Raw genomic sequence first — 23,359 nt, forward strand, 5'->3', positions numbered from 1 at the left:
TTCTAAGTGCCATAATATGGTTCAGTTGTTCTTTTTCAGAAAAGGAAAGAAATAAAGAGAAAATTAGCCTGGAAAGCCATCTCTTAGATGCTGCTTCTGCATCTTGGCATAAGAGCCTTTACACAGCCTGCCACAACCCACGCACATTTGGCATTTCTCTTCAATGGGCAGCACATTTGCTAGCTTTTACCACAAAGCCTGGGCAAGCTGGCAAATGCCAGCTCTTTCCTCTTTCTCTTCACATAGCTAGTTAACAGAATGTCTGCATGGCATGACATGTTGGCAAAGTGCTCATCTCAGATGTCATGCTCCATGCATCCTTGTGCAGCAATGCATGGGCTGTCTGTGGATATATCTCTTCTAAAGCAAATGCAGGTCCTAGGCCTAGGAGTAGTAGCATCTTGCAGACACTTTTTGCTAAGATATTGGGAGACTTTTTAGATGAATGTGTCCACAAGGAGTGACTGAGCCACTATGGAAAGCAAGGTTCTGTCTTCCAATGTGTCTTGCAGCTCTACCTCAGACATCCAGTCAAATGGTGCAAAACATTAATGTACCTCAGTTGTTTATCCACAGGATAAGTACCTCTGTCTGTAATGGGACAGGGACTCTTTCTATGTCTTCATGATAGTGACTAAACCTTGTATCTTTTCTAGGGCTAACAGGACACAATTACAAATACAATGGTACGATTATAAATAGTAGGATTTTCTTTCGGGTGCTCTGTGTTTGTTTACGCAGTTTAGCTACACTGTAGGTATTGTTGTATCTGGAGAGATCTTGTTGATTTAGTGATGCCCTAATAATCACCAGTGTAATGGGCTCATGCTACATAAGGACTACATTCTGCTAGAATCACTAGAACTGAGTACTATATTTTCTTCACTCTGTGTCCATAAAACAATATTAGTGTCTAAAGCAAGACATATAGGAGGCCTTCTTTCTCTGATATAAACTTCAGTGAAATTATTTCCTTTGAAGATAACTTCCCATAGTGTTGCCAGAGAGCCTGTGAGTGTGGGATTTTTTCTTTGAAAATTACATCTGTAGTCATGGGTTCAGTTCTGTCGTACTAAGCAATGCGTAAGATGTTTTACAGCAATATTTGCATGTATTTGCATTCAGCTTAACATGGCTGGGGAGTTTAATTCTGCATTAATCTGGGCATTATCTTTATAGTAGTTATTTCATAGCTTAATGGGGGGAGGTAAAGCTGCTTCCCACCAAGACAAGGCCAAAGTGAAATTTCAGTGTATGTACAGGAGGAGAGTTATCAAACAGAAGTTGGTCTAGGACGTCTGTTTTAGAAAAGGCCTCAAAGTATTGTGGTAAATAAAGCAAAACAATTTTGAGACATGAAGGGTGCCCAGCTTGTTTGCTTTTCAGGATGAGTGGATTCACAGCATAATCTCAGAGACAGGGATGTCTTGAGGCTTAAAATGCAGCTGCATATCATGCCTATTTGGCACAGGAAAAATATTATTTGGTTGCATTTTTAACATGAGAGGAAGCAGGATAAGGCAGGGGGGTCCAGGGGTGGTGTGTGGGGAGGGGTGGTTTGCTTGTGTAATATCCTATGACCAAAATCTGGTAGCATTATGTTTTTGCCAAGAAAGTATATTCTCCAAAGGTGCCAAATTTCACTTAGTTGAATGCATATATATAAAAGACAAAATCTGATATCAGTGACTCCCTTTAAAAAGCCTAAGAAGCAATGAAGATTCATTTCCTTAGCTTAGATCTGTATCTAGCCTTAAATATTCCAAGTGTTTGTTTCAATCCAGCTCTGAGAAGAATAAAAAGGCAGAGGAAGGTATGAATAAATTCTAAAACCTTCAGACCATATACCAACATTTAAATTCTGTATTTGGATCAAAAGTCAGTGCTAATGATCAGAAAGTTAGATTTGAATGTTCTGCTCTGAGAAGCTATCTGGAGTAGAATGAGAGAAAATAATAATTTTAATTGTTATTGGGGAAAGTAGTGCAGGAAGTGATTTTGACAAAAGGCATTGATCTTGACTGTAATTAAATGACATCTTAAAGAAGTGAAGAGAAGCTCAGCATAGATTTAGCTTTTAAAGCAAGCTGGATTTAGAGTGCTCCAGATGTTTTGCTTAGAACAAGCTTCATTGACCTGGAATATCAAAGTGTGCCAGCGTACTCACTGGAGCATCGTTAATGCCTCTGGTTGGGTTTGTTTCAGGGTCTTTGGTTTGAATTTCAGTGTATTTAATTTTTTGAGCACAGTGAACTACAGGCTATGATTAATCTACAGAGATTAAAATTATAAAGATATACCAAGCATCTAAACACAAAACTTTGCATTGTAACTTCTCTCTATTCTGTCTTCGTTTTAACTAGGTCATCCCAAGTATGTAGATCCATTGTTTCCTGGAAACCTGTTTTTGCAAGGCTTGCATTATCAAAAATCTTATCAGAACAACTGTGTTTGAAGAATGTTTCCACATTTTTAAGAGGCCTGTCTTATCTGGCCTGCCATCAGGCACCTTTTGTAAACAAGATAACAGCAGGTGATGCCTGAAACAATTGAAAAATTACCAAAACCCTCTGTAGTCTTCATTAAAAGAATAGCTAAACAATACCTTTTTTACTGCCCATGCTTTCAACCAGTAGAAGATTGGAAATTATTAATTTACAGGATGTTGACACACAGTTTTACACCCTTAGGAATAAAAGATACTGATATTATAGTGTCTCTTATCTCAAAGAGTGCTGTGCTTCTTGTCAACAGAGGCAAATGAGTCAGGCTTGCAGCACCTCCTGTGCCAACAGATGCATGGAAGAACTGCCTTAAACCTTATAAGTATCTATTATGCAGAGGCAAAGTGTATTTTCTGAGATGCTTCTGTGAAGCAGTTGTGTTCTCTGTTCTATAGCTGAATGACCACGCTCAATTTAAAAATGTGTGAACAAAAACAAAGGTCATGGACATTGTCCTTCACACCTCAGGATCCTCAGGATCATGAGTCTTCCTTACTGTTTTCCCAGAAGCAAATGTTCTCTTGATAATTGTCCCTGGATGATATGTCATTTTGTCAAATCTAGCATCACCAGCTCTGAAAATGGACAGCTGTAAGCCTTTGGATATCCAGGGCTACGCGTTGGAAATCTCAGTGTTTGTAAACAGGTCCCAATGTCATCATTACTATGCAGCAAAAATGCTGTTACATGCTCAGAGTCAAATGAGCCAAGGGACAGAATGCAAAGCTAATAGATTTATTCGATCCATGGGTTTTTAACAAATGCAAGAAAACATCAGAAGAATAAGGTGACAGAACAGAGTAGTTTATGTGAGAGTAAAGAAGTTCCTCAACTGCCCTAATACCTCAGCTAGCTCCTAATTTTTTCTCTTGAATCAAGCTGCAATCCGTCCCCCTTCCTTTGTTGTCCAAAATGCCTGCTTCTGTCCTCCTCAGAGAATGGGGAGAAGACACAGAAAGAAGTGAAGGAAAAGAGATCACCTCCTGTGCCATCCAAAGCTAGACTCCCTTTATCTCTCCTTACAAAGCTATGTTTCTTTCTTCCTAGCCATGAAGACATTTCCTTCCACCTCCTCCTTCAGATGCTTTATTAACATTACTTGGTTGTACCTCAGTTAGCCCATTCCTGCCTTGGAGACATTCCCAGCTCCTGAGTACTAGTCCTAAACTCCACGCTACAAACTTCATATAATTGTAACTAATGTAATTTAACTCTGGGACAATTGTCAAAATGCAAAATCTAATTATATGGACAGTGCAGCCTAGAATGGGGAGCTGAAGACTGGTTAATCTCCCATCCACTGTCCTCCACATCATTGGTTTTGCGCTAGTCCTTCTAAAGGCACGAGGAAATTGATGTTTAAGAAATTTGCAAAGTCCTGTTATTCAACGTGATTATACTGCTGCAAATGCCTAATATGGTCCCATTACACAGACTCAAAGTAGAACATGCAGCAGAGTAGCATTGGTTAGTAGTGTGCTAGATGAAGCACACTTTATTCAGTGGTGCATAGAATTTTGAATCCGTGCTAGGTCAGTGACAATGACAGTGGACTGCATCAGTATAAGCCAACTAATAGGTCAGGTCACTGCAGTTTCTCTGGAGTGTTTGTGTATTAGCTCTCTGTCTCTTGTTTTATTTCTTCTCCCAGGCTCAGCTAAATTTCCTAGATTCCTTCTCTCCCCCATCTTCCCTACCTCTTTTTGTCCCTTAAATAAGTTTCTTTCTCCACTACGTCTAACCTCTGCTCATGTACTTATTTACTATTCCCAAAATGTTAAAAATAGTGGTTTCATAATCCTGAATTGCCAGAAATTTCTGGTGATAAGGATCTGAACTACAAGTTGTGGCTTGCAAAGACCAGTGCTCCTCAGACGGTAACCCAGTAGAAAAGGCAGTTGTCCATTATCTTTACACAATGTTGTTTATAGCTCCTGCCAGCAAGCCAGAAGCTGATGCCATTCCTTAGTACTAACTAACACGCCTTCTCTTTCTCACTGGGGGGATTTGTGAGAGCAGAAGCAGACTCTTGAAAGATGCTGATGAACATGGTGGCTAGTAAAGGGCACCTTATGTTCTTTGCTTCTTTATATAGACTGCAGTTTTGCCCAACAGGCACTGTGCAATTTCTAAATGCCCAGGCAGGAAGAACTGGCTCATAATTGAAGAGAGATTCAAATAAAGCTCCAGCACATCATTTCTGTAAGATGTTGGACAAACTATGCCATCTTTCTCTTTGTTATATTTAAATTATAATTTTACAGTTGTATCTGCTTGAATTGTAATCTTTTTAAGGCTGGGCTGTTTGAACAGTACCTTGTTTAAAGCCCTGCCTCATGCAAGTTGAGGTGCTTATTACAGATAATTACTTATGAATAAGCCTTTGTCCCAAACAGCTTACAAGAGACCAAGCTCATTCCACACAACCTGATGAAATAAATCAAATGGCATTCACGTTCAGTTGGTACTGACTTGACCTGAATTCAACCTGTCTGATATAAAGATGAAAATCTTTCCATATCATTATAAAACCCCTTCAACCATTAATCATCTCTAATTGCTAACTTCGTTACCCCCTAGCTAAGCAGCAAGCCAACTATTCATAATAGCTTTATAATAAGCTGCTTCATTCTCTACAACCCATATTCTTTGTTTTCTCACCTTCTTTCCTTTTAAGTCCTGCTTCGGTCAGAAGAACAAGAGAAAGAAAAAGCAAACACTTGTTCCCCATTAACAGTCCCTGCCTTTCCACTTGGAGGCCAGATTGGCCTCACAAAATTTCTGTTCCTCTCCCATGTACAGCCACAGCTAATGCTCTGTATTGTCAGTGCTGCTAGCCTTTCCATTTTCCCCTCAGCATGTTTCTTTGAAGACATCAACAGTGAAGCCTCAGGCAGGCAGAGCAGCCCTTTGTCATGTAATACATGTTGTGTTTCCCAGGATAGTTATCTTCTGGTAACCAGCATGTGGAAGTGACATTCCTTCAGATGGAGGTGGCTAGGAAGTGATGGAGGAACCTTTATCAGGAAAGGTTACAAGGCATAATTGCAGAATATGCATAGTTCTGGATTTCTTGAAAGGGCTAGAGAAATGGCAAAAGACGGCAGGGTGTGGGGGGAGGGGAAGTAGTTTCTTGTATGAAAGGCTTGTTTGCTGCTTATAGTGCATGAGATCTCTCAAGAAGGAAAGCTGCAGGTTCCATGAGGAAGAAAGCCAAAAGGCTTCCCTGGAGAAAACTGAAAAGTTGTTTATATTCCCATGAGCACAACTCATCACCTTTTTACCAAAGGGCTGTAGAATGGTCACATCCCACTCAGATAGCTCTTCTGAGTGGCTGAAAGCTGTTACCCTGACAAGCAAGCTTGGACACTTGCAGCTGCAGCATACAGAAGTATCCTCACAGGCACACACCTTTGGCCTTAGACTGCCTTTGTTAGCCCAAAGGAGTACAAGTCAGAAAAAGGTACTATTGATCGAATGTTTTAGAATCATAGAATAATTTAGGTCATATGGGACTTCCAGAGCTTAAAGCAGGTCTAGCTAAATCAGATTGCTTGGGGACTTACCCATTCCAGCCTTGAAAACCAACAGAGATGGAGATTTTATAACCTTCCTGGGCAACTTGGTCTTAGCCTTGGCTGTAAGTAATTAGTAGTCTCACCTTTAAGCCTTAATCTGTTGTGGAGAGGGGGAAAATATCTTTTTATGCAAAAGTGTCTGCTTCCATGCAAGCATCACAAGAGAATGCAAACTGTGCTCTTTCACAAATCTTCTTCCAGCATGATCTTTTAAGTACTGCTTACGAACGCTAAGTTCTTAGTTTTTTTGTGTAAGGAACATAGATGTGTTTGACCTCTTAATATACATTTTGTTGATATATTTCCAGCAGTGACCCATAAAGTGATTGAAAGCTTCCATCTGCTGTTGGCCTCATGATGCACTTAGAGCTTTCCCGAAGTTTTCAAACAACGAAGTCTTGAAGCTGGGATGCTTTAAGCTCAGAGGATTACTGTTCTAGAGAAAACACGAAGAAGATCATTAGGATAAAAAGTCTGTTAAAATGTCAGAGTACATTGTATACTGCAGTCCTAAACTCTGCTGGGACCCCTTGGAATTTTTGTAATACAAAGTAATAAAAAAGGTCTGCAGTGGGTTTTACCACTATTTTGCTGCATTTCCTCCACTGCGAATGGAATGTGTATTGTACTGCAGTCTTTCTAGTTCAGCTTTCAGTCACACATTCTTCTCTGGTTTAAACCTTTGGGAAAAGAAAAATCCTGGTCTTTGTGCTACCTGTGCCCCCTGGAGACTTAGGTTTTGACAGGTAGGCATTATGGATCGTGCAGGTGGAGCAGTTGAATCTCTAAAACCTCAAAAAATTAGCAAATATTACAAGTAAGTTTTTATTTCCTGTGAATAATTTACACACATGATGGCTAAGATTTTGAAGACTACTGTAGGTATGTTGTTATACGTTATGGCAATGCATCACTGAAAAAGCTGAATTAGATTTTAGCTGTTAATATTTCCTCCTTTTATGAAAGGCCCTGAAAAATTACTAAAATCCAGCCTGGATCTTGAGGCATTATCCAATGGGCAGGCATTAAAGAGCTTGGCTAGATTTGCATGAAAATATGTTCCAGCAAAAACTGATTATACAGCTGTTTCTTCAGATCCTTTAGCACACCGCAGCTTCTTTGTGTTGAGTGCTATTCAAGGTTTTAAAGATGCAAACAATGCTTAATATGGCTTTTTGTCAGCAAGATCTGTAGATGGTGCAGGTATTGTCTGTTGGTGTTGTACAGATTAACCTGGTTGTGTAAACTCTGGGGACAGTAGGCAAATGATGATGTGGTACTGATACAAAGCCAAACTTTTCACTCCATGCTTTGTGCTTCATACCAGCCCACAGTGAAAGTACAAGCAGTGAGTAAGAGTCAGACTAAGAGTCTGATGATGAAAAATGGGCCAAAATAAAGATAATAGGGGCTAATAAGGGGACAGTAAGAATCATTTTTTTCTGTTTTTTCTTGGAGAAACTAAAAAGCTCCTCATGAAAATTTCTGTGTTGTTCAAAGGACCCTGTGTTTATACTGAAGGAAGAAAGTCTGAAAAAGAAGCTCATGATAATGTCAGAAGACTCTTGCTTCATTTCAGTACTGCAAGCTGCTAGCTCACTAGGTGATATGTATAGAAACTGCATGCTATTCCTAGGGATTTGTGTTGTCTTAATTTCTAATTTGAGAAAAATGTGAGCGCTTATTGAAGTGAGGTGATTGACAGTGTGTGCTGCTGTCAGGCCCAGTGGAGGCAGATGCTTATGAAAGCTTCCCCCTACAGCTTTGCCAGCATACGTACCTTAATCATCCTCTGCAGCTGCCTTGGTACTCTTGGTTCCTGCACTGTTCATGTGTAGTTACAAAGTGCTTTTCAGTGGTGGATAAGCCTCTGAAAGTTGGGAGGGTTTACTGATTCAAAGGAACCCTGAAAGTTTAAGTGTCTATTCGCAGCTTTCCTCATCTTTCTCTTCTCCTCCTGACTTTCTTGCATTACTTCAAACACAATGGTACTGGAAATCACAGGAGTGGTAGTGAGCTGTAAAACTGAAATGAAGACTCGCTAGGTTTGTGTGGCTGTGACCCAGTGGCGCACAAGAGACATGGCAAGTCCCAGCCCATTGACCTGGAAAGTTTGGGTAAGAGTCTATAACTGTGTTACTGCAAATGAGCTCTTTGGGGCCAAGTCTGTCAAACGTATTCTTCTTCATTTGCTGCTTCTTTTTTGTGTGTGAAAGTGTTCCCTAAATGAGTGTGCTTCATGCACAGTCATATCCCTGACCTTCAAGTAAACTGTTCTGAACTACAAGCAACAGACTTAATATGAGTCATTTATAAAGGAAAATAATCCACTCATCCCTATTATGTGCTGATCGTAACTTTATCTGCTGCAGGCTGGTGATCTCAGTAGCCAGTAGAGAGTTTCTGAGATAATAACTATCTATTTAGTTGCTTGGAAATAAATCTTTTGGTGTGCCTAGCAATTTCAAGCCATACTCTTACTTATTTTGGATGTATTACTTGAACAAAGATTCCTGCAGTGTGATCCTTCTCCATAGTTTTGGCCTGAGAAGCAACAATAAAAATAAGGATCATCAGCAGGGAATGTTAGTCTGTATATTCTGAGGAAAGCCATGCTATTTGATATGATCAGGAATTAATTTGATTAGTTTTGTAGACAGAAGTGTGAGGGCAGTCTGTGCTGAGAGCAATGCTTGTGCAAGCTGATTGACTTCACTGTAATTGCCTGTGATGGGAAGTTCAGTTTGACCTATTTTCTTAAATTTTCCTTAAAGCCAGATGACTCAGACCTTTCTGGAGCCAGGGCAGACAGATCACTCTATACGGCTCAGTCCTTGAGTGCTGGTGATAGGGAACAGAAAGTCTTAAACTTATGGGATTGTATGATATTCATGTCTATCCCACATACTCTAAAAGGGATAGAGTTTCAGGATATCCCATGTGGCAGGTCTAGAAAGACTGAGGTTTTCTTAGGTGTTTCAAGTTAATCACCTAGGATTTCCAGCCACTAGCAATGACAAGTACATTTTTTTCTTGGCATTGTTTCTTTTGTTCTCATCTTGAGACGTTTCTGAAAAAATGGTGAGAAAATCATAGTGCCATCCTGAAAGACGATGATCGTGACCTGCTTTACTGAGCTTTCTTTGCATGCAAGAGTCTCCAGAAAAGGCTGTTGTAGGTTTATCACAGTAGAACTTTGATAGGTTCCACTGAGTTTCAAGTTTCTCTGTTGCATGTTGTAAATCCAGGGCTTCTGCTGTATTTTCCTTGGTTTTTTAAGTCAAACATTTGATTTTGTCCAAATTAAGGTTCTTGTTATGAAACAGTTGTAACGCACAGCTCTGGAATCCTCCTGTTGCTTTCTTTTCTTTTCTTTGCTTTTCAAATGTAGTTTTGCTTGGAGACAACAAAACCATGAGTGCCTAGTTTCTGTATCTGTAGGAACAGTATAAAACTAATCCATGATGTGGGAGCAGTTCTGCCTGTTTGTCACCCAGAGGTGACCAGTACTTGACTTTATTTACTCTAGAGGCTTAGAGTCCTCCTTTGAACCTTCCTCCTCCCTTCTTTATGTCTAGAAGCATTTCAGACAAGAATAAGTCCTATTCAGTTTTTTCCTCTAGGGGCTTGTTAGGCTCACAGGTATGCACACAGGCACACTCTGCCTTCTCCTCTCACTGAGACTTTTTTAGCAGGCTGTGGGGGAACAGAACCTTCTGTGGAATTATAGATGCAGCCTGATACCTGACTGTGGATTTGGTTTTGTGAGGCTTTTAAAAATATTTTTCTGCATCTATAAATAAGACAGCTCTGGTTTTGATAAGAGGAAAGCAGGAGGTGCGGAGCTATTACTTTATTTATATGCAGTAAGAAAAAGGTATATTGGTGCAGTGTGGGGTGTGAAAATCCAGTGTATATCGTACTTTATTCTCTCAGTGTCAAGCAGAGAGTAAGTAGCAAGGAAGCTGCTGCAATGTTGTGAGGCTTCCAAGTCACGAGTGCTATTGTGTTTTGGTATATGTTAAGATGGGCAGCCATGTGAATGACTAAATTGGCCAGGCCGAACTTTATTCATATTCCTCCTTGGTTTCAATCTTGTAATTGCACTGAGGTTTTTGGAATTGCTTTTTGTTAACTTCAAGATTGGAACAATATCAGACTCTCAGTTTAGAACATGTAGGGGTGCTGCTGAGCCCCAGTTTATACCTCAGCTCTATTTTGTGTCTGTTGTCAAGGTAAAAATGGTGTAGATTTCCATTCCTTTGGAAGGCCAGTTATGCAGAATGAACAAAGTCCTCCAAACAGGTCATAAAACCGCAGTATGTGCCACATTAAAATTAGATACAAAAATTCTGAGTGGGTTTCCTAAGATGGGAGATAATGACCTTCTTAAGACTGTAGTGACTAGTGGCTCTTGTGCTAGGACTTGCAGTAAGCTCTGCTTGGGCAAGAACTTCACCTATAATTTCAGTATAAAGACTGTCTCTTCTTTCAGTGTCATCTAATGCTAATGGTTGCTTGCTCAGCTGTTCTACAAATCCAGACTCCACATTGGTTCACTGCTGATGTTTACCCTTAGCTTCATCAGCCTTTGGGCATTAATTGCACATATATATTTGGGCATTCAAATGGCAGTGGCTCAGCAACTTTCCATCTGTCCTGCTAGGTAGGATGACATCTTCCCTTTTATCCTTAGAAGGCCTTTACCATCAGTAGTTCTTCACTCTTGCAGCAAACAGGTGTTTCTAAGCTTATGTGTGTTTTGTGTGTAACCTTTTCTGTTCATTTTCATCACACCATATGGCATCACACTGAAATAAAGCAGGGCTTCTCCTAAATAAGTAGAGAACCCCATCATAGCAAAGCATGTGCACGGGACGTGGAGAGCCCTGCAGGTAGAGCAAGAATGAGATGTGTGATGCTTCAGCAGTGTTGCTGAATGTAGAAAAGCCAGGAAAGGGAATTTTATTTCCTTTCTTCTTCAGTTTGCCTTTGTTTGTGCGGCTCTCATCACCTGGCTCTCTTGGGCTTGTAACTGCAAGGAGTAGCTGGGATTGTTGCTTAAGAATGTGTTTATAGCTGCAGAACTAAAAAGGTCATATTCTATTTTGGCCTGCAGGAGTCTCAGGCTGATTCTCCCTCCTCTTTGCCCTACCAGTTTTGCTGATGTTCCATGTGGTAAGCAGAAATACTGTCAGCCTAGCACCCTGGAGCCCCTGCAATGGACCAGAGTCCTCCTGCTGCACTAACTGTCTGGCAAACAGAAAATATTTGTGTATCTAGGTTTAAGTTGTGCCTTGCAACTAGAAAGATTCTCCACCTGGCAACAAATTCCATTGGCAAATGTCAGCTGTCCTGAAATGGCTTCGGGGGCATTTTTTTGATAGTGAATTAAAGATGCTGCTAAAGGAGTTACTGTGTTAGTGGCTGATTCCTGTGTTGTAATCAGTGGATCAAATTGTACCTATTTTCCTTTTTACTCCAAGTAGATCAGTTCATTTCAGTATGTGTAATACAACATCAATGTATGCATTAATCACCAGAGCAGCTGGTAATTAGTTAACTTATCTTTTATCTCTGTTTTTTATTCTCACTGGGATGTGTAGTACAGTGGGCAGAGGAAATAGGAAGGAAAGGAAAATATTTATAAAAACCTGCCAAGTACAGGACCATCCCTGTAAAAACATCATTGCCTAAATAGACTGTAAAACATGAATCATGGTATTTTGGTTAAAAATACTAAACTGCTGAGAAGTGATGCTGCCTTGCTAGACTTGCATCTATCATTTTCACATGGACAGTGCCATCCCTGTTACCCATAGCTTCTTCAGGGAAACACTACAGCTCTCCAAGGCATCATTTGATTTGAAGAAACAAGGATGAGAGGCTTCTGCATGGGTTCTATTGTCCACCAGTTTGTGCTGGAAGTAGGAGGGAGCCTGTCCTGCTCACACAGAAACCTCCATGTTGTTCAGCTGAGGGCTGTAGGACAGACGTCAAGGGTGTCCCAACAGGCACTGGGCATTTGCACAGTGCCAGAGCTTGGAGAAAGAAGAATAAATATTCTTTTCTTGTGGTGTGGAGAATGCAACCAAAAGCTTGCCTGCTTTTTGAGGGCACAGTGTCCCAAAAGAGACTCCTAGCGAAGTGATCTGTGACACGGGGAGATGTGGTCCAGGGGAAAAAAATGGTAAGACAGTGTCAGGCCTCAGAGATTCTGATGCAGGTATGAACCAATATCTCAGTAGTCATCTGTTTAAAGGGGATGTTGATTTTACCTCTTCTTTATGGACAATGGAAGTAGCACTCTCCTTAATGGCAAAGGCTGCAGGGGGGAGGAACTGAAGGTACAAATGGTTTCCCAAGGTAATAGAAGAAGCAAATGTGGGCTGGGAATAGAATGCAAGTTTGTTGATTCACTGTCAAATAACCAACTATCTGACATCCTGTTCATTGATTTTGTTGTCCACTGTGCAAAAGAATTATGCCGAGGTTTGTAGCTGTGTATTGAGGCAGTGAAAGAGTTATTACACTTTTTTTTTTTTTCTACTTATCTTTAAAAACAAGGCAAAACAAGTAATTTTCTACCGGAATACTGTAGTACCTTCATTGTACATTATTTGTCCTGGAACTGATTAGCAGTGGCAGCTTTCACCATAATTACACAGATCATAATTAAACATATTTTTGTTTTATGAACTGTGGCAAATTCAGATTCTCTATAAGGCAGCTCTCAGAAATGAAGGCAATTTGCATGTTATAGCAAAGTGCATGTTACAAGAGACATACTAGCAGATGGCTTCAGGGCTTGTTTGCATTCAAAATACATAGCACCTGCAAGCAAAAATACACTGGGCTTTCTCCATGATCATTTGGAGTTCTTATCCACGAGGAATCAGTGTTACTCGCTGGACCAGTTATTTAATTCCCAAATGTCCCCAAACATTCCAGAGCAGCTGGACTTGTGCAGTCTTCTGGGATCTGCTTGCAAAAACTCTGTCCGTTCCCGTAGTATTTGGTGATTCTTTCATAGAACGGAGTACATGTGAGGCAGGATTAAAACATAGGTGATAATCTTCCAGTTCCCTGAGAAAGGAGTTGCTCCTGTCCCTCTCTGGAAGTTGTTTGGGGTGGGGAGATAATAAGAGAGTCACTAAAAATTCAGTGTTTGAATTTTACAGTTTTAGAATAAAATGAGGAAGAGGGATAAATACCATTGAAACAAAATGCAGTGAAACAAAAAAGCTTGAGTTTGGAATGAGTGAACCATTTGGACTAAGCCTGATGGAACATGATTTTCCTGTTTATTCTCTCATTTTGCTATAAACAGTAGATCTCTGTATTTAAAAGGTCGGTGTGTTTCCCCTCCAAACACTTTCAGAGCACCTTGAAATATAATTTTAAAAAATTTGTCCGAAAAACAGAAACATCAATATCAACGTTCTTTAGCCAAGGAGCTGAGATATCAAGATATTGTAAATAATTTGTCTGAGGTCACAGAGGGAGGCTGAAAAAGCCTGACAACCTGACCCAGATTTTCATGTCCTAAGTTGTACCCAGTTCCTGAAATACAAGACCATTTGCCTTACAGGACCAGCTCTGCTGGTCTTCAGCTCTGCTGAATGCATCACTCTAGTTTCCTCTCTTAAAACAGGTGAGGCACAACACCTGAATACTGCCCTGAGACAACAGATATGATATTCCAGATTTGAGTTCACCCTGCATTTCATTAACACTCATACTTCCCAAATTCAGGGAAGTTGACATTTGAATGTGCTTTTCTCTCCTGACCCACTTCCATAATGCAGCAGTGCTGAGTACCAGTGACAGCTGTGAACTGCAGGCAAGTTCAGAAGGTGAATTATGGTCATATCTTCTGCTCACCTAATTATTTTCTGAATCACAACCAAACTGAAGGTGTTCTCAGAAGCAGTGAATAAGTTAGAAAGAATTCCACTGCAAGTGTCTGAACTGCTATGTGACTGGTGGGGCACCAAACTCTTCTCAGCCTTTGCTTTCCAAATGTGTAACAGAGCAAACAGTATCTCAGCGTCAGGCATTTGAAGGGATGGCTTTTCAGTGCATTAACTCATAACAACATAATATGCACATCTGGAGAATTCACCTGCTTTTTCCTGAATAATTCTGCATTCCTTGTTCTCCTACCTCTTATATGAAATGGGTAAGAATTTTAGATGAGCAGCACATGCAAAATCAAGTCCTTTGGGGCAATACATCACCTGAGGTGACTGACTCTTTTCAGCATAAACCCATATACATAGCCCAGTGTGTAGGATGCTTGTGCGGCTTGGTGAACGACATAATTCTGCTGAGAGCATGCTTCAGTCCGTATTTCTATGAGATCTGATAGCACCTAGTCTGATTTGTGAACACTGCCGAGGAAAGTAAAGCCTCGTATTTTTTGCTGTATGTGACATCTCAAGGTTTCAACTCCCAGGAGCGCCAGGTGAGAAGTCAGACCTGCATCAGAATGACGCAGAAGAAGTAGGTCAGCAGTTTCATTGCATGCATCTTCTGTGTGCCTGTGTGTGCGTGCATGCGTGAACTTGAGAAAATGGAAAACTGTAGCACTGAATCCTTAAGTTTCTACTCTGTCTTCTTTAGGCAGAAGTCTCACTGACTGTTTCATGTGCAGTTGAAGAGAATCAAGGCTGTTTTGGCCTCTTGTTCAGTAAAACATGTGGTAACAATATGTGGAAATGGTAAAGAATTGCAGAATGAGTGAATTTCTTCTAGCAGCAAGCAAGGGCTTTGGCTAAAAATAAGGAGAATGGTGTTATTCTTTGCCATGTTTCGTCTGCCCCAATTGCACTCTCTCTGGTTAGTGCCTACCAAACTGATAGCTTGCTGAAGATTTAAAGAAGCAGCACTCACATTGCTGTAATAGCAATGTAACCTCAGCTAGAATAGCTGAGGTTATCATCTTTTCTTCAGGCTTTCCTTCCTGAAGCCTGCAAGAAGCAAGCATCCCCACCTCTGCTCCCCTCATTCTCTGTGTCACAGGCACTGTCTTGAGCTGCTGCTTTGGCTGGTTGAGCAGCTCGGGTTGCTTACCATGCTGTGAAAAGAAGCACGTTTTGGGGGCAGCTGGGCAGCAAGGGATTGACAACATGTCTGGCCAGGGATTATAATCTGGCCAGGGAAGCGCACTGCCCAGGCTGCCGGCAGCCGGGGATGACCGGGCTGTTCTCTGGAGCAGCTGCAATTCGAGCAGGAGGCAAGGGCGACAAAGAAGTTCATCCCCCAGATAGGCAGTTGAAAGGAAATCAAACTGCCTATCAGGTCAGCCTTTTCCACCTAGGAGCAGTCCCACTGCAGGGGAACCTGGGCTGAAGTCACCAGGCAGTGCCAACCACTTCGTGAGCCCTGCACGGCCCAGGCCAGGCAACTTTGCTGTCTTTTATAAGAAGCAAAGGGAGAGAAAAATCAAGAATGGAAAGCGGGTGGGGTCTGGTTTTGCTGGGGCACCTGAAGCACAGTGGCCCCATACCCCCAGAACCGCAGCTGCCTGGTGCGGGGAGGAGGGTCTGCAGCCCGCAGTCAGCCTGCTGTCGGACAGTCCTTTGTGCGTAAAATATTAATTCCTCGGGACAGGCTGCCATGCCGGCCCTGTTGCCATGTTCTCCAGGCCGGAGGATCGCAGCGCGCTGGCAGGGACGGCGGCGCTGGCAGAGACTGGGCTGTGCCCGCCATCCCGGAGGGCCGCGGCCGGCGGGCGACGCGGGGCTCCCGCGGGCTTGGGGCTTGCGGGAACGGGGAAAGGCACGGGAGAAGCGGAGGGAGCGGGAGGGGGAGGCGAGGGGAGGTTCTGCCCCCTGGGTGTTCGCAGCCGGCATGGTATCCAAAGGTGTGCCAGGCTCCGCCGTGCCGCCAAACGCCTGTCCGGCGCCCGCGGCTTAGGGATAGGCTGGGAGCGGGCACACGCTGACCATCCTCCAGCCCAGCCCGGGGGATTGGTTAAGGATCGGGGTCGCGGAGGGCAGGCAGCAAGGCTCAGGCAGCGCTTCTGCCTACTCTGCCTCCCGCCTCCCCCCTCTCCCCCAGCCCTCCCCTTCATCCCCGCTGTGTGTGTGGCAGCTAAACACCGAGGCGAGCGGGAGCGGATGGCGGACTGCACGCACGCCAGGCAGCCTGGGATGCTGGCTTTTCCTTCTGCTGGCTGCAGGCAGGGCTCGGTCTCAGGCATGAGTGGAGAGAAACCTAAAAAGAAAGCTTTCTATCTAGTGAGGATGAAGCCACTGAAGGAGCCCACCGGCACCACTAACAACAATGTCTCGTTTGTGATACAGTACCACATAGGCAAGGAGATCAAACACATTTGCAGCAACTGCAGTCGCGGGGAGGAAGCCCGTGACGGTGAGTGCTGAGATGCTGTGGGTGTAGGAGCGAGGCAGGGGAGTGCGTGTGCTTGCATGGGGGGTGCGCGGACATGTGTGCGCTCCCGTCGGAGCCGGGGATGCTCGGCTTGCTCCTCCACAGATCCCAGGGAAAGAGGAAAAGGAGCGCGGGAGGAATGCACTGGGCACTGATTCAGGCTGTCGATCAGGGAGATGCCAAGAGGGACAGGTCCCTTCATTTGCCACAGAAGCTTTGTGATGACAGTTAAGGCAACAACTCTTTTTTTTCTTTCCCTTTTCCCCCAGTTGTTCTAGAAATTGCTCTTTGTATTGATTGTGTTTTGTTCCCATTCCCATGAATTTTAGATCAGGGTTTTCTGCCTTGATATATCAACTTTTTTCTTATGGTGCTGCAATAGAGTTTGCTTGACTCAACTCAGTATCTGGAAGGACTGATTTACCTGGAATCCAGCTAGTGTGATTTTCATGGTCCTATCAAATGCATGGAGGAAATTGTATTTTTATTGGAATTAATATAGTGCTCTTCAGACAACTGTTCTCATCCCTTCCCCCTCTCCATTTGGGACTGAGCAAAACCTCCAGAGGGTATTCAGAGAGTGAAGGTATAATCAATCACAGGTGTTGCTACAGGTAAGTATGTGCTTTTTATGTTTCTGGGAATGCAGATATTTGAAGGCAACAATGACAAATTCTTTGGATTTTGCCAAAGTCAGCAATTAGGAGAAGCTGAGAACTAAAAGAAGCATAAACACATTCAGGCAAAAAATAGCCTCACAGATGTTACCCCACATTCTTTTTCAATGTTGTATTACTTTGTTTTGCTCTGTGGATTTGCATGTTACTTAGGACTGAAGGCACTCGACTTAGGACTCCTTATTAACTGATGTGGTAGACAGATGTCTTTTTCTGAAGGTCAGGGAAAGGCTTTTTTTGGTGATAAATGTGAGTATGGAAGTGTTATTGTTTTCTGAGCTGAGGTTCTTGGTAGTTGTTGGCGCTTCATTTTTCAGCTTTGTCATTGAGGCTGGTATTATTACTATTATTAATAATAATATTTTAATTAACCAAATCTGATTTCATTTGCTCTATGCAAAAGAGCAAAATATTGTGTAGGATCTCATGGTCCTTTGTCAACCACAGGTTTGCAGTTTAATGAAGTAACTGTGTTTTTGCTAATGTCTCTTCAGAATTAGCATCCTGCTAGTGTGATTATAGTTTCCTTTGATTAAAAAGCAGCTAAAGCTGAACGAAATTGCTTTTGGTGGAGAGGGAGAAGATAGCCTGAGAACCCTGGAAACCCACAGTGGGTTAAGCACTCTTACTGCTTATGCCACTACAGCAGAGGGAAGAGTCTGATGAAGGCTATACAAAATGTTAAATATTTTCTTTCCTCTTGTGTGCTGCTAGTGACAGCAAGCCCCACAGATACTAAATGAAGACCTGTGTTCAGCAGTAGTAGTTACTTTACATTATTCGTGTGGTTTATTAATCCTTAAAAACAAATGAAGCCATTTGTTAAAAATTTTTCTTTCCTAGATTAATTGAATTGACCTAAAACTCGGTTCATCAATGCCTTTTTCTGGTTTTTTTTTTTTTTTTTTGCAACCTTGTACTTGAAATCTTAGCACAGTAAGAAAAGAGCATGCTTTCCTCCCTCTTAAGGAACACTTGTACGCATGGATGCATATGAATGTATAACTCCAGTTACTTTTACCTTCTAGCAGACAAATAGGTGTGTATCTAAGGAGTTTGCTTTCTTTTCTGTATTTCATTATTTAGCTTCAAACTGTTAGATACTCCGAGGGGAAGGTATGCCTCTTGACAGGAGATAATCTAGTAACCCTAGAGAGGCAAAGATTAGAGCAGAGAGGCTCCCAGCCAGCAGGCTTCCAGAGCATCTCATCGGTCCATTTTCACCCCCTCCTTCTGTGGGATAGGATTTCATTCCACCTCATGCAAATAACTTATAAGATCATCATTTAAAAGGTATTTAATACCAGTATAGCCTTAATCCTTTCTTTCCCACCAGCATGCACAGCTATAAGTTTCTTTCAGAAAGTAAAGGAACTGTAGCCCCAGCTAGCTGGTCACGCTCACTGGTTTGACTCTGTCACATTTTTCAGGACTAAAAAACACCCGTTTTTTCTCTGATGAATACCTGTTCTGGACCTGTTGGGTCTTGGAGGGAAAGGATGATATAATGAACTGTAATTATGATGTGATGATAATATCCTCTGGGCAGATCAGGTAAAAATCTGTGAATAACTCAGATATGGAGAAACCTGTCGGGATCTCAGGATGTCTGTATATCCTCACAGTTGCACAACCTAAAGAGCACTTAGAAAGGGGAACACTTAGTACTTTTTATAAGGGGAATGCACTGAACTTTGCAATGTGAACACCCCCACCCTCTTATTCAAAATAAGTATGGTTTATGTAGGGTCTTGCAGGCCTGAAGCTGCACTAGTGTACCCAAAAACCTGTGTGGGTCCAGTGACCTGAACAACTACTCTATTTGTTGGAACTGTGTACAAAGACCAGGATTCAGTCTTTATAACATAGGCAAATCAGTGGGATACATTGATTTAATGCTGAAATATCGTACAAGTCCAGTTATGATTGTAGTCATTGTCTTACTCTGAATTTTCATTGTACTACTGCATTAGGAGAAGGAAAATTTATGCTGAAGCATAGGGATATTCTTCAAAGCCACTAAGCATTCTAGCAAAAATCATGACTAGGAGAATAGTAGGAGAGATAACCGTGAAGGTGAAGGAAAATATGGAAGCAGGTGCTGCGTCTTGAATGGGAGGTCATGTAATTTGGAGAGAAGTTGGTGAAGGAATTTGGGGATGCAGATGGGGCTCACTGAAGTAAGGGTAAAGGGATTTGGTGTGGATGCAGCATTTTGATGAGGTAAAAAATAAGTCAGAAGCTCAGAGAGAAGCAGGAGGCTACAGTAATGAACACAGATGTGGGAGATGCTTTAGCCATTGGACTGAAAGGAATGGATTTATTTAATGCTAATTTACTTGGAAAATAGGTATAAGGGTCTATAAAGCACGTATACTGAAAGTTTGGGTGACAGAATAACAGAAATGGTGTTGAAAATGGACTAGTGAAACTGTATGTGAGGGAAGAATGAGGTATGGCCAAGAGATATACAGGACAGGATGCCAGAAAGGCAATCAGGCATGGTAGACTGAACCAAGAGGGAGAGGTCAAGTGTAGAAAAAGATATGAGTCACCTCCAGGGATAAAAGAGCAATCAGGGCTGAGTTCTGAATGCTGCCAGAGGAGGGCTGCGAGGAAGATATTGGGAGAATCAGGATGGTGAAGAGTTGTGAAAGTGGGAAAGTGATTGATAAACTTGTAGAGGAGAAGGAGCTGAAACTACAAGAGATCGAGGTGCACTGCAATTTTAAACATTTCCTGGTATGTACAGAGCACTTCTCAGTGTGCTAATTTTGGTGGTCTCTGGGAGGGCTGTGACAGTGCTGGGTCATAGCAGAGGATATGAGTGATGAACAAGAGAACAGTAGTTAGTGGAACAAGTGCAGGAAGAAGAGATTTCAATGGGATTTATCTAAGATGTTCATACACTGAAAATTGCTAATCTCAGTGTCCTGCCAAAGTCTGAGCCTGGATCTGGAACATGATTTAGACACATCTCTAGTGTGGCTAGAAAGAACTGTGGAGTCTTCAAAGAAACCCAGAAATGACCTAACAGAAAGAGTGAGTGGAACAATTGAAGTGCAATACATTTGATATTTATGCAAAGAGTCTGACAAGAAATCTTAAGTGGAAAGCAGTTACCTAAAAGTGCGTTGGAGGAGAGCAACTACACAGAGCAAAGTGGTTTTTTATCACTGACAGATGAGGGTTCTCAGCTCAAGCATTCTCTGCAGAGTAACTCTGGGCAGCTTCAGACATGTCCATCCATGTATCACTCCATACCCAAATTTCTTGCCTGTAAAATGGAGATAGTGGGATTTCCTTTCACATACCTGCTGGTCAGTAAATAGACTATGAGTCCTTTAGTGGAGGGGAGGAGGAAAGTACTCTGTCTTGCCATTTGCATTCCTAGTGCCAAGGACTGTAAGGCTCCAGGTTTTTAGGGTCTTTAGGTACAAGTGTAGTGGATATACAAATAATATTAAGAATGAACATACCTGAAAGGTAAAGTTCAGAGCTCATACTCAATCTGTTTATTATGTGCTCCTATATTTCAGGGTTTTGCTGTTTAAGCAAAAATTATTCTATGATCTTGTATATGCATGAAAATCAGCATGGAGTGAGATACTGTTGCTGTAGGAATTCCAACACTTGTTTTTCTGCCACTGTGCTTCTTCTAGAGCTTCGAGATAAATATCTTTTCCAAATAGAAAGGGGAGGGGGGAGGGGAGGGCTCTGCATGGGGGGTTGTGTATGTGCGTACACGTGTGTGTATGCGTGCGTGTTTCCTATCTGGAATTGAAGACTGTTATTTCTTACAACTGCGAACTTTGAGAACAATTACGTTAGGATCACTGAAGAGATTGTCTCTGAGGGTGTAAGCTCTGCAAGAGCTGTGTATAAAAATAAGTTTTACTTCACTAATTCTCGCATTATTTCAAACAGGAACTGCTCTTCCATTACCATCTGTAGAGTGAGCACAGGATGTGGCTATGAGGCATTGCAGTCTTTTACAATTGTACCTGTCAAAAATACTAAAATATTTGGTAGTTAAAAAATTAGGCTACATAAAATGGATAAGTAGGCAAAAAAACAGTGTACCTGGTCCTGCTGTGAAGCGTGGGAAGCTGAAAAACATGTTTGAGGTTTCAACAGCTGATATAATTATGCAATGTGAGTCTTTAGTCTCTGAGGGATAGTTAACCGTAAAGAAAGAGGCAGGGAGGGAAAGGCATGGGCTTTCATTGCAGTGTGAAATATGTCTCCTTTGCAGAACAGGTCATAGAAAAAAATTGGTTTATTTTTGTCAGTTGAACTCTGTAGTGTTTTATTTGGGTGAATATGATGCTATGCCAAAGTTGATGAGATCAAGCAAAGATACTCTGTGTCCCAACAGGTGGCCCATTTTGTTTTCACCAGCACCACTTTCTGCTCCAAAAGATACAAACCCTTGGTGTTCTGCAGACTGAGAATAAATCACACCTTCTAAGAGCAAGGTGTGATTTCTACTCATGGTAACTTCCAGATGACAAAATCCCAAGGCAGGCAGGACATGATCCTTTACCTTTCCTTTACCAGGGAGCAGAGGGGGCAAAGTCACAGTGCCCCGCTCCCATCAATGTGTCTTGCACATTGGGGACTAACAGAAGTTTCTCAGTTACCTGTGGTTTTGAGGTGAGATCAGAGACTAACAGGGATGCTGTTAGTGCTGCTGTGGCTGGACATGGCCTGCAGGCAGGGAGGACAGCGGAGAGGAAGAGAAGAGGAAGAAAAGGTCAATTTGGGCTTTAAGAGGGACATACTTCTGTCTTACTTGCCAAGACTAACAAATGGGAATGGCTGATATGTGAGGCATTCCTTAAGCACTAGAAATCATTTCAGTTGGCTAGTTTGCAGCAGAAGAAATGTGGAACGAAAGGAGGGGGCATTTACGTCCCAAAATAAAGCTGAAGAAATATCACCAAGCCTGAGGCAGGTCATTAACTGCTCACATGCATCTCTGTAGTGACTAACTCATATCCTGCTAAACTACCTGTAGCAAAAACTGCTGGCCACAAAATAAGACAATTGTGTACCATTCCAGGCGACACCAAACTGGCAATAGGAAGTTCACAGCCAGGTTTACATGAGCTGTCACCCAGCAATGCTCCAGGCTTACTTTGAGGAGCCCTTGGAGATGTCTTGTCCACATTGCAATATAATTTACATTATTGACAGAAACTGTAGGAAAAGTGTAGGTAGTAAGCAAGGTCTTCACTTTGGTAAATTAGATAGTATGGGGAGAAAAAGTGTACACAAGATTGGGTCAAGCTTATGCAAGAAGATGACTAAGTTCTTTGTTTTCCAGTGAAAACTCCTTTACCGAATAAATGTTAGCCACCTTTTCTGGGAATTCTGTATATCTGTGTCATTGACTTGAGTTTTAGGAATGAAACTGACAAAAATGATGGACTTGGTCGTGATGGCTCAGCACCCTCTCATTTTTATTACACAGTGTTGACATGATGACACAGATAAGAGAACATCTCAATTCTTCGTGTCTTTAGAGAGCAGATGGCTTGCCTGTTTCAGTTCTGTCTCCTCTTATTGATTTCTCTTCTTTCCAGTGCTGTAACTCAGTTGTCATCTTTCGATAGCATTTTACCATCCTGCTTTTTATTCTGAAAACCAAGTTTTGAGTCTTGAGACATGTAAGCATTTTAAATGCAAAGACTGGGGCAACACTGAACTGGCAATGAAAACTCAGTTCCTTGTGGGGACTTCAGAAAAGCAGATAAAATACCTTCAAGTTTGATGAAAGCAATACAGCAGTTTTCCTGTATTTAACAATAATGATCTGTTCTGAGTATTTGTTGCCATCTTGATTAGTATACCTAGTTTTGCTTCTTCTGTATCCAGTTAGATACATCAGAAATATAATATAGAGCTGTTTGATAAACCATAAAAGGCTACAAGGTTTCAATGTGTGAAGGGGGCAAGCAAATTGTAAAAAAGAGGCAAGGTGTGGATGGTGGTATAGACGATGGAGGGGCATGTTCTTGTCACACTCTGCTATTATGAGAGCACTTCAAACTGTTTGATATCGACCTGGCTGAATAAGCTAGGCTTTCTGTGTCTTTTTTTTCCATCCATCTCCTCTATGTCCTATTCTATACTTTGATCCCTGCCCAGGTAGGCAGTTGGTTTCCATTTCTGTATTTTGTCTTTTCCAAGTACCTCTCTT

The 23,359-nt window shown here is 41.9% G+C and overlaps 1 protein-coding gene across 7 annotated transcripts in view; it reads left to right on the forward strand.

The window, feature by feature from the left end:
* The window catches only part of PHACTR1 (phosphatase and actin regulator 1), a 302,097-nt gene that overhangs the window by 141,402 nt on the left and 137,336 nt on the right, over positions 1-23,359 (forward strand). The window contains exon 1 of one of the 7 annotated variants that reach the window (XM_050310134.1): positions 16,191-16,459. The exons of 5 other annotated variants lie outside the window; for them this stretch is intronic. In XM_050310134.1, coding sequence (XP_050166091.1) covers positions 16,207-16,459 — 253 coding nt within the window. In that variant the 5' untranslated portion in view covers positions 16,191-16,206. Of the gene's footprint in view, positions 1-16,190; positions 16,460-16,578; positions 17,092-23,359 lie in introns of those variants that run through there. One more of the 7 variants, XM_050310303.1, reaches the window with a different exon arrangement.

This window comes from Myiozetetes cayanensis, unplaced genomic scaffold (genome assembly GCF_022539395.1).
Source record: "Myiozetetes cayanensis isolate MyiCay16 unplaced genomic scaffold, myiCay2020 scf1, whole genome shotgun sequence".
Lineage (NCBI taxonomy): Eukaryota > Metazoa > Chordata > Aves > Passeriformes > Tyrannidae > Myiozetetes > Myiozetetes cayanensis.